The sequence below is a fragment of the Temnothorax longispinosus genome, chromosome 12 (assembly GCF_030848805.1).
Source record: "Temnothorax longispinosus isolate EJ_2023e chromosome 12, Tlon_JGU_v1, whole genome shotgun sequence".
NCBI classification, from domain to species: domain Eukaryota; kingdom Metazoa; phylum Arthropoda; class Insecta; order Hymenoptera; family Formicidae; genus Temnothorax; species Temnothorax longispinosus.
The window spans coordinates 12,344,426-12,356,135 of NC_092369.1; the positions used below are offsets into that span (position 1 = coordinate 12,344,426).

The window sequence follows — 11,710 nt, forward strand, 5'->3', positions numbered from 1 at the left end:
TCTGCCGTTGCGTTATTTGCGATATCTAGGATGGCTTCGACCAGACTCGAATCTGGATGACTTGATCGACTCCCCTGGCGGAACTGCTTCCAGCAAAATTTCAGACTGTGTGATATTTATTATCTCGAATTTCTCTCCGTGTCACTCCGTGTATCAAAAGGACGGAAAATTAATAATTTTATCCATGATTAAAAAAAAGCGCCTGTTTTTTCTACACGTACATATAGATGGCGCTACGAAACCCTGATAAGCTCCATCCATACTTCATACTTTTTGTGTATATGTATGTATGTATGTATGTACATATATAAATGTCTAGTGTCTAATCTGAAGATCCGGTGCAAATTCACGTGCTAATTCGCGGACTGCGTTGGACCTGCTTGATTTATCATATGGTTAAATGTTAATTCAACTGAGGTCGCAACTTACTTCGTGGAGGATAGATTGCATAGGATGATAGAGTACCTTAAACAATTTTGTCATTGCATGGGACGACGTGTGACAAGTGGCCCTACAAATCTACTGTCAATAAAAACATAAAATTTCAAGTACATATTTCTCGCTGGGACTTAGCGCTTCGTCAACATGAAGGAGGAAGTGGAGAACAATTGCAATTCCGAGTTACCAGGTAAACTTGAAATATTATAAACGATTAGAAGCTGAAGGTGCCAAAAGTATTTTGCAATTAAACAGTGTTTAATAAATTCTTGCTTCTTAAAATGACCAAAATATCAAAACATCTATTTTCAGCTGTGGTCGGAGCTCTATTAGATACCTTGGACGACAAGAACCAAGATGTAAAGCAGTCCGTGATCGAGTCGATTGAAAGAATAAGCCGGAAAAACCCAGAGATCGTCATTCATGCTGCCATTTATTTTTGGGAGATGCATAAGAAGGTAATTTTTTATTAGAGATTGCTATCATGTATTGCATCATTGTTGCATATATGATACAGATTGTTAAGCGATTTTTACTGTTCAAAGATATCCACGGAGCACATGGGATCCTTATTGAACATAATATCTAGTATATGCAGACACTCGACTACAAGTTTAAGTGTAGATTTAGTGTCGTTTCTCGCTGAGATAGCAGTAAACGAGTTGATAGGCGAGACTGAGAAGGAGGCGGCCGAGTTGTTGATTGAACTTTGCAAAATACACTGCATGCAAGCTACCGGTGGACTCTTAACTAAGTAAGTGCTGATAATACTTTTCGCAACTTATTTGCGATAAGTACGCTATAAACCCTGATGGAAAATGTCTCAGAATTTTTTATATTATTAATCAGAATTTCTATAAAAATTCAGAATTTTTCATAAGTCTCAATTTTCACCAAATTTCTGAGAAAATATGAGAAATGTTTTTTACCAGGGAAAGGTATAATGTTGGTCTGCTGTATTTATGTATCTGATTATTATATGTATTTTATAGATTGGAACCCGGAGTAATTCCCAATCCTGCGATAATTTTCACAATAGGGAAGCTCGCGACGGCCAATCCGTATGGAATGCTGTCGTTTGTTAAAATAACGTTGACTATCATGTTACCGATGCTGAATCAGATACGGGAAGAGGTTCTCAAACAAGCAATTTGTTTTAGTAAGTATATACATTTTATGATGATTCCTGATAAGATTAATGAAGCTCTGCATTACTGATTTCTTGGTTTCCAGTGATTTCCAGGTTTTGTGAAGCTATAAACGATTATATAATGAACGGACAAGACTCGTCTCTGGGAATTACTAAACAGACATTTGTGGAAGAAATTTGTTCCGTCTTCGACTTTCTGACGCACAACTGGTTGAAGACATCTCGCGATTTCAAATCAACTGAAACTATTTTAATGGCATTCGTGCCTATGGTACCTTTGCTGCCTGTGCAACAAGATAGCGACAGAATTGTAAAATTAATACCCGTGTGTTTAAGTCTTTGTAAGAAGCAAAATCTACGTTTAGCTGCTGTGAGGTGAGTTTCATAGTTTGCAATAAATTTATTATTTGTTCACTGTATATTATATTAGATATATAACTTTTTAAAATACTTTAATAAGTTTAAAGAAAATTTCATCTTTTTTTATTTAATTAATATTATTACGTTAACAGAGTTTTAGCTGTGATTTTAAGTTCTGTCGAAACTGAAAATGACAAGGAGGCAATCCGCCCATTTATGGAGAATATCCACCAAACTCTGTCCGAATTCGTTAGTATTTATCCCTTTGAAGCAGCTCGGGATGCAGTTCTTACACATTATGAAGTGCTGCAGTGCTCCAGATCGTTGGTTGTGTTGTATCCCGAAGAAGGTCTCGATAGGTAATTGACATTTTCACACTTAATTAAATTAATTTTTAATTTAATTAAATTTAATTAAATTAATTTTTGAAATTTTTTGTTTTTTCGCAGAATCTTGCAGCAGTTGAAGTCGCCAGTTGCTAATCAACGCGCTCGTGCTTTAGTAGTCCTCAGACACCTTATAAACACTCTTCCACCAGAGGTACGGAAATATCTGATTTCATTAACAAGTTCGTTTAAGTATTAATTAACAATTGATATGCATATTGTTTTATTAGGATGATGGATCTCTACAGAGAATTGCACTTAGCCTGCAGGAATCTCTCGGGGAGAATGGTGCGCTCCAAATGATCGGTGCTATAGTGGCACTAGCGGCTCGGCCGACATTCCCTCTTTTGCCGTCACAGAGAGCTAGATTTGTTCGCTATATGGTAACATAAACAACGCCCAAAGTAAAATTAGAGAAAAATAATTGGGAAATTAATTTCATTTTGTTAAAATAGGTGTCACACTGTGAAATAAAGAGTGACGATATGGAGGCATGTTCTGAAGCTTTGTATCTGCTCGCAACGACAGTTGACGGTGTCGAATCTTGGCTGTGGCCGTGTTTGATAAGCGCATTACTGGACTCAGCTTGCATAGCATCCGTAAGTAACAATTCTATTTGCCTGAGATACTCATCGTATGTTAAGTTTAATGCCTGTATTGAATTACTGTTCTTCTCTCTGACCGTAGGTCACATCCGTACTACGTTCATTATCTCCATTAGCGGCGAAAATAATACGCGATGAAAATTCTTCAACAAATGAAAGGGACTTCCCTGGAACAAAAGTCTTAGGCAGATGCCTGGAATTGTTAAGCAACCCGGCTAATCGATCCGCAATAGTGGCCTTTTTAAAATCGGCAGCACCTTTGGTAGGACACAGAGTAAAATCTTATTGGGATGAGAAGCTACTGGAATTTTCACAGGAACTCTTGCAAGATGAGCAAAGAAGCTCTCGAAAAAACTCTAAAGAAGTGAAAGATGACGTGCAATGGTAATATTTTTTGTACAGATTTTGTATAAATTAATTTAATTTGTTTATTTTAATTATGTATATTGTTATATTATATCGTTAAAAATATTATTATATACATATTATATCGTTACCTTTAATTTTCCTTCTAATCTCTAGGGATTTAATATGGGAAGAAAAAGTAGTAGAGTGGTTAGAAGAGAGCGTGAAACTAGAAGGAGAGTCATGGGGCGCAAAGCTCGCTGACGAACTCGCTTTGAAGGCAAACACACCGGGTGTTGCGCCGCTTTTGGCATCTACATGCAATAACAACGCTCACATCACCCTACTCGTCGAACTCGCGCGTTCTCACGGCACTACCAAGGAATTCGCGCGAGCGGTCGGCATCTGCGCCAAACGGCATCTAAGTATCGTGCTGAAATTAATGGAGGAGTTTTGCACCGTCGAGGATGCCAGGAAGGCCCCTGTGAGGTTGCTAGGTTTCGTGAAGGACACAAAGGCTGCTGCTACCGCCGAGGCTGCAAAAGCGGGTTTATTGAATTCCTACGCCGAAATTGCTCAGAGGGGGGATCCGCAAGAACTTTTTCCTATCTTCGAAAAGCATGTGTTACCTTGGACTATTAAACAGTTGCACGAATGTAAGGAACTGTCTACGAAGGAAGCGGGATTGTTAGTCTTGGAACAAGTAATTAATTTAATCTTAATAAACGATTATACAAGTCTTTAATTGAACTCATATACTTAAGATGTGAAATATTCTCTACTTGTTTATTTGTAGGTGGCCAAGGCTGTTCATCCCACCAGATTGTCCGAATCTAAAGGCCTACGCGTAAAGGCTACTGCTCTGGCAACTCTGTTGGGAATTTTGCAGTCGTCAACTGGATACAGACCGTTGCAACTCTATCCGGCGGTACTGAAAGCAGCAAACTCTTTAATGTACGTTTTGCTTAACAATGTATTTATTCGATATTATACATTGAACAAATGTATAAATAAATGTATTTTTTTTTATATTTTTACAGACGTATGCCGCCAGCATTAAATAATGAGGAAAGAGAGATCTTCCTCAGCGCAGTACTGGATAAGACAATTAGTGCGAGTTCGGAGGTACCAAAATTAAGATTACAGTGTCATATTTGCCGATTGTTTTCGATGATTAATTAATATCTCTGTCTTAGATTGCTTTACAATTACATCCGGAAATAATGCATCAAGTTGTGGATGAGTTGGGGACCGTGTCCAGCGAAATTGTATCCGATTCAGCAGATGCGTTAGCTGAGTTAGTTGACATATTGCTACCTTGGATGCAGTCCAAATCGAATGTGGAGAGAAAAACTACTCTGTTGGTGCTGCATACGGTGCTCCAGTAATTATTACAATACACAATTACACACACACACACACACACACACACATATATATATATATATATATATATATATATATATATATAAAATATTTTACAATATATATCTCATAGATTTGTAACGTGTGCTCTCCTTTACAGGTCTTATTATAATTCTTTAAAATATACATATCCAGGCGGCAAGTTGGATGCCGGAAAACTAGTAGGAAGAACTTTATGCTGGTGTGCGGACACAGAATTCGCGTTGAGACCACTGGCGATAGACTGCATGCTTCTCACTTTGAACATTGCAGCCCGTCATCGGCATACATTACCTGATAATACCTTGAGTGAAGACGTACAACAAATAAAGAAAGAACTTATGATCGAAGATTCATCGGTATCCTATGGAGCTGTACAAGTTAGTTCATATAATTGAATGTTGCAAAAAATCTTACCGCGATAATAATTTCAATGAAAGCTAAACTGTAAGATATAATTTATTGTAAACAGAGACTGGCTAGTGCGGTATCGCAGAAAATCCCCAACGGCGAGATAGTTAGCTTAGCGGAGGGATTGATAGAAGGGTTGCTATTCTATGGAGAATCGGGCCTGGTAGCAGGAATAGCTCTCTCGCAACATTTTCAAATTAAAGGATCGGAGATATCCAGGACCGATGTTTGCTTAGTCGGTGTGTAAAGTGCAAATTATCCTGTCATCAATCGTCACTTAAAAATCTTTATCCAATTTTACAATATATTGCTGACAGAATGTTTTTGCTATTTATATTGTTGCAGAGAGTATCATTACACAAATGAGACAAATGGAAAACGCGAGCTGCAGGTACATTGCAACGGTGGCTATAGTGTCACTGATGAAGCACCATCCGGAAGAAGTGATCGAGCATCTTTTGTCTCAGCCATTACCATTGGATCCAGGTACCGCATTGTGCTGGAAAGAAATTGGCAATAATGATTCCCTTGGACCCCGAGTAGGTCTTTTTTTTATACATAATTACACATTTCTAACGTACTACGTTATAAATATAACATTATCATAATCTTTTTTGTTTCAGGCTTTGGATATGCTGCTAATAAAACTCGAATCCAACAGTCTATTCTCTGAGATTGCTAGTCCGCCCGCATATTCCGGACGGAATAATACCGCATCTCTTCCGTCCTTGGCGGCCATGGTGGGCTTGAAGCATCTTCTTGAATCTTTGCACATAGAAAGCTTGATTACCAGCAAGCAGTTAGCGGGTTTGTTATCAGTTCTCCTTAAATACCTCTCGGGCTGGTTGCACGTTGACGCTCCCGCGTCGTTGATAAATACGAAGTACGGATACGTACCGAATCGAGCGGCACAGAAGATAAATCCGCATACGGAAGTGTATTCTATATTAACCAACATATTGGTAGCCATCCAACCGAATACTGCATCCAATTTGCCGATAGAGACTGTACGTATCAAAGCGTTTTACAAATTTACGATCATTTTGACTTCAAGCCAATGTGTATCTTATGCATTTAGGCATTTGCTTCCGAAATGCAAGCCGAGGAGAACCTGATATCGACTGTACGAACATTGATGAAATGTATATCGACCAGAAACGAAGTCCTGTCGAGCATGACACAATCCTTGAGCAAACTGATGACCAGCACAATAGCTATACAGCGAGCGGTTGCTGCCACCTTTTACTCAGAATTGATTGGCAAAATAGATTGCGGAGCTATATGGCTTGATGCCATAATTAACACTCTGCACGATGCTAAGGCCGATTCATCGTCTTTAGTGCGAAAGCTTGCTACCATCGGACTTGCTAGAATAGCCTACTTGGACCCGAGACAGGTAAAGTAATTCTTTTTCAATACGCATTTTCATATATTGACCAATAATTGTCTTTTAGGTCGATGAATATTTCGACAATTGCATGGAAGCCTTACTCGATGGATTGGAGGAGACCGCCGGTGGGGAAGGCGGTGCTGAAGTAGTACTCGAATCGTTACGCGGCCTCTCGGTGCTGTTATCGGTTCAATACAAGAGACCTGTCAGCCCCCGAGTAGTGCTGGCCTTGAAACCGTTTTTCGAGAAAGAAAACACTGAGATGAAGCTTGCTGCCATAGGCGCTCTGGGCGCGATAGCTACCAATTGGCGGAGATCAATTACATCGCCGGATGATGATTTAATCGATCATCTTCTCGGCTGTTTGCCATCTCTGATAATAAGACTGGAAGATTCGAATATAACAGTAGTTAAGGTACGTCTATATCGCGTCATTGTAAAATGTGTTACTCAATTACATGTTCGGATATTTACTTATGCCGCTTATGCAACAGACTGCACAGGAAACCTTATGTAAAACTGCAAGTATGGTGCAGAATGAGAGATTATCGAATGTGATACGTATTAATTTGGGACCAAATGCCAAATTCAGCTTTGAGGATTTTTCCAAGGATTTGATAAACTGTTTGAAAGAGGAATTTCCACAAAGAGCAGAAGAACTAAGGTAAATATGCAATACCGTAATGTATTTTCCAATTTAATAAAATATAAAAAATAGGTACGTACTCTAAGCTTTGTTGTCTCTGCCAGAAACGCCGTTGTCCGCGGATACTCTAGATCAGAGAATTATCACACCAGAGCCACGTCCGCGCTGCTCTTAGGATTATTCGATTCCCCGAGGCCCGAAGATGTACAAAGACTGTTACAACTCCTACGTGATAAAGAAAGTATTGTGAGAATGCGTGCGTCGCAAGCTCTTTCATTTTGCTTTACACTTTAGCGTAGGTAATATTTCAATGATTCGTTTCGGTTGTTTTCGAGAAGAGTTTTCTTCACTTTCTAAACCTTTTCAAGGCCCGGTTTTCATTCTCTGGTTTACTTGTAGTTTAGGCTTAACCTAAAGTTTAAAATAAAAATTGCGTTTTTCAATTCATGGTTGATCATTAAACTAATGGTTTCCTAAGGCTACCTTTTACTATCAGCAAATTTACTGATTAACTTCTGGTTTTATGTTTACTAGAAGATTCTACAGCATATCAATACCGCCGTTATATTCATTATTTGCATTCTCGTAGTCAAACTTTTTTCCATGCTCTCGTAGTAACTATCGTTAGCTTACGTGTAACAAATCCTCTGTAATTATTTATGGTATTCAATTTATATTCTTTTGTATCGTCTCGATTTTTGCTTTCACGACTTTTTTAAAATTTTAAAACTTTGAAACTTTTATTTTCAACATTATTCTTGATTTATTGTATTTTTCTATAGTAAATGTTGAGTGAATTATAGATACCTATATTACATAAACTAAAGTTTTTTTTTCTGAGTTGTAATACCAGCATCAGAAATTTTTTGATGGGTAAAGGTTTATTGAAGATTGATTAACCAATAACAATACATTGAAAAACGCAATAACAACTAACTTGAAAGTTAATCTTCAAAGTAATCTGACTAGATATATTTACCTTCAAATGAAAAACCAGGCCCTAGAGTTACGTTTTTATTCTTGTGATATTGTAGATTTTTAACAGTCAATTTATTTAGAGGCCATATCATTATAATATAAAAAAAAATTTTTATTGTAATTATTATAATTGTTTTGTTAGACAGAATGTGTACATAGACAATTGATTTATTAACATCATGAGGCAAAACATACTTGTAAATGAATTTATATACTGTTATTGTTAATCGACTAATTAACAGATTTCTTTTTTCTCTATCGGCACTCCGTACGCAATGTATGGTCTATATCCTGTATACGATGAAGGCAACTTGTCATAAGTAATACTTAATTTATTTTTATTAATTAATTTCCTTATCATGTGCTCTTTTTCTGATATTTCTTTGCATGCATCTGACCCACTATAAAAGAATTTTCAAATCATCATATAAGATATTTTCCTATGAAAAATATAATATTGATAACTGCTGTAAGTACATTTCTTTTATGCACGTGGTTCTTTCTTTTCGAGTTTTATCCTTTTTATCATAACAAGTATCATCCACGAGAAAGGAACGACTTTGCATGCTATCCCATTTCCTAGCAGCTCGGTGAAATCTCGCCGGCAAACGAGATATTATTTGTTGATCAGTCGACTGTAAATTACGTCGATCTGTTTAATTACTATAAAACGTAAAAATTTACAATGTAGCATACTGTAGTAAGAATAATACGAATAATACGAATTTTTCAGATTCTTCTATGTATCTTTTCGATAAGCAAGAACGTTGAACTTTAAAGTCACCCCAAACTTCCCTTGCCGCTTGATTTATCGTTGTTTTGTATATAAAGTCGATTAATAATTTTCTTTTATCTTTATCTCGCACATCATCTAAACTTACACCTAACGCCATATGCCTTCTTGGCCTTTCTCTAAATCGAGATTAAAATTCTAGGAATTTATGTACAAATATGTGTGTACAGAATCGAATATGTGTGGAAATTAGTTGTCTTGTTACAAATCATTACTTGATTGTGCTCTCCAGATATTCGTCTCCAAGAATACGTCTTTTCTCTGTTACTTTTACATTGATACCGATCATATCCCTCGGCTCCCACAATGCATTGAATGCAGGACATTTTGCATAGCTGAGTCGTTCCAAAGTATCGTGAGCTATAATCGAGCATTGTGGTTGCGATAATGTTGTCGATTTCATCCTCGACTTGCAAAAGCAAATTTCTGTAGCAATCTACTAAAATATTAGACACCTCGAATGCACTAGACTTGTGAAACTTCCAACAAATTAATTATGTCAAATAATATTAATATTGATATTAATATTTATATATGGTTCTTCATATTTATACATTGATTTTTGATATAAATGGAAAATATCTGGTTTGCATAGTCGGTGAATGATAGATATAAAATGTAATATTTGAAACATCGGTTACAGAGCGTAATCTACGTAGCTGTGAAAACGGCAATTGTTTTAGCGTATAAACACTGAATTCATACATATTTGTATATAGTAATAGATACATAATAATATATGTGATGATGTATAATTAGTAGAAACGGCTATGTGAAAAATATTTCAAATTTTTAATATATATTCTTATAACAATATTTTTACGCTATTTACACTTTCCTTTCAGGTATACATAAAAATACGTTCGTACAATAATCATATACCTAAGATTACATTTACGATTCTCTCCTCTAGCAGATCAACATAAAGTACTTTATATATTATATACATATATTTTATTTATACTATATATATTTAGCAATGTATTTTTTATAAAAGTTGTATATAACAATATAATGGTGTACGTTCCCCGAATATCATTACAAGAATTTATAACAATATGTAATAGTAAATATAAGGTAGTCATTTGCTATGCAATTTTTCTATACAAACACTCAGCTGTTGGAGACGATGAAGCAAATGCCGCATATTCGCGCTCGATTGTCGGAGACCTGATTGCTCGCCACCCACTTCTTGCCGTTGGCCCAGCTCAAAGTGCAGCCGGGCTAAACGTTCTTGCTGCTCTCGTATCTCCGTCATCTGCTCCATACTACAGTCTTTTCCTATAAACGATTTTCGGTCTCATTAAGTGTTTTACTGTTTATATATGGCTATACCAACCAAATGCTCGTAAATTGCCGCTGTGAAAGTCTTCCAACAATTGCAGCAGAGCTTGCTCCATATGGCGGACATCGGGTACCTCTGACAGAAAGCAATGGTGTTTGCATGGCACCACGGCTTTGTATAATAATGCCAAAACAAAATCAAAAGAGATGTAAAACTCAAAGAACTAAAACATAAGGCTTATCGTTGTACACGATAAAATCATAAAATTATAACAAATCTATAAAACATGTAAATATATATTTATTAAAAAGAAAGTAAATGAAATATAGAATTGGAGAACCAAAGAAACTGAAAAGATGAAAAATAATTGTGTTTAAGATGATTTGCAGATCTCTGGAGCCTCAATTACCTTTATGCTGCCTCACAATTCTCGGTGGATCCGGCCGACTAGGCCTCTGCTTTTCCTTCTCATTAAGATACATCAATCGAGACTGATTGCCGGTGTAACTTGAAGCGTTAGCAGCTCGACTGGAAACCATGGAGCCTTGACTCGTCCCTTGACCGGAGCTTCCTTTACTAATAATCGGCGATGTTTGTGTGTTATTTTCCCATAGTATTTGTTGCTACAAAAATATCACTTAGGAATAATAATTACGTTATCATACCGTCGTCATCAATATACTATAACAAGATAAGGACAGGCAATTGTATACTATGAGACCTCGTACCGTTACGTTGGAATTATGCGTTTCAGTTTTGCCTGGACGTTGAGATCTCGCTGGCGTCGACGGAGGAGTAGCTTCTCCGCCGTGGCTGAGCGGCTCCTCGCATTCTTCCTCTTGAACCAACTGCTGCAATTCGCCACATCCAGCTGCTTCCACCATAGCGACGAAAAACGTGTGGAAGAATCCCTAACTGAAACTATTGCTAATTAATTATCTATTCAAATAATTTTGTTTTTATTTTATTACTACATTTTACTTTTTACTCTTCTTAATATTCTATCTTAATACTTTAAATATATTTAATAGTGTTAATATTTCATAGAAACTCTTTGGATGCGTTATAATCCCTGCATATATTTTGTTTTAATTTTATGGAACAATCGAGTCAAGAGAAATAATTTACCTGAACTATTAATAATGCATCGCACCTTTGACTATATTTTATGGTATTTTTATCGCGGTTTAGTCAATTGTTGATGCAATTGATAATTACGGATTACGCTTAATTGGTGTCATCGTGTCTTCCAATTATGATTTTCAAGTGTTTAGAGGTTTGATCGGGACTGCTGACGAAGAAATCGACGACTACATATTTAAATGTATTATTTAATCGCGTATTAACTTTTATTGTTTACCTTTCGCTTCTCGCCCGAGTTAACCTCGCTCGCCAAACTGTCACACAACTGTCACTTTGAGTCACGGCTTCTTGCACGAATATCTAAGAATATAGGAATATATATCTAGGAATATCTCCGAGCCGGAGCGATCAGCTGATCGTATTATTGTGCTGTGTC

At 36.7% G+C, this 11,710-nt stretch overlaps 2 protein-coding genes across 8 annotated transcripts; one reads left to right on the top strand and one right to left on the bottom strand.

Annotated features, from left to right (window-relative positions):
* Positions 1 to 304: 304 nt before the first annotated feature.
* On the top strand, positions 305 to 8,838 carry LOC139822660 (maestro heat-like repeat-containing protein family member 1). The gene is made up of 22 exons (XM_071794577.1): positions 305 to 628; positions 751 to 896; positions 984 to 1,192; positions 1,431 to 1,597; positions 1,672 to 1,963; positions 2,101 to 2,307; positions 2,398 to 2,488; positions 2,565 to 2,717; positions 2,790 to 2,933; positions 3,022 to 3,323; positions 3,462 to 3,987; positions 4,081 to 4,238; positions 4,325 to 4,409; positions 4,481 to 4,668; positions 4,810 to 5,068; positions 5,161 to 5,338; positions 5,445 to 5,638; positions 5,723 to 6,106; positions 6,178 to 6,495; positions 6,554 to 6,904; positions 6,984 to 7,153; positions 7,240 to 8,838. The coding sequence occupies exons 1-22, from the start codon at positions 586 to 588 to the stop codon at positions 7,427 to 7,429; spliced, it is 4,755 nt and encodes a 1,584-aa protein (XP_071650678.1). The 5' UTR covers positions 305 to 585; the 3' UTR covers positions 7,430 to 8,838.
* An 841-nt stretch (positions 8,839 to 9,679) lies between these two features.
* LOC139822671 (uncharacterized) lies at positions 9,680 to 11,704 on the bottom strand. Of its 7 annotated transcripts, none has more exons than XM_071794605.1 (6): positions 11,552 to 11,704; positions 11,320 to 11,479; positions 10,920 to 11,106; positions 10,601 to 10,814; positions 10,246 to 10,362; positions 9,680 to 10,187 (listed from the first exon to the last, which is right to left on the bottom strand). In XM_071794605.1, the coding sequence occupies exons 3-6, from the start codon at positions 11,073 to 11,075 to the stop codon at positions 9,988 to 9,990; spliced, it is 687 nt and encodes a 228-aa protein (XP_071650706.1). In that variant the 5' UTR covers positions 11,076 to 11,106; positions 11,320 to 11,479; positions 11,552 to 11,704; the 3' UTR covers positions 9,680 to 9,987. The 7 variants fall into 7 exon arrangements, with proteins under 7 accessions (XP_071650706.1, XP_071650704.1, XP_071650705.1 ...); XM_071794603.1 differs by having other exon boundaries at positions 11,320 to 11,482; XM_071794604.1 differs by having other exon boundaries at positions 10,920 to 11,112; positions 11,320 to 11,482.
* Positions 11,705 to 11,710: the final 6 nt, after the last annotated feature.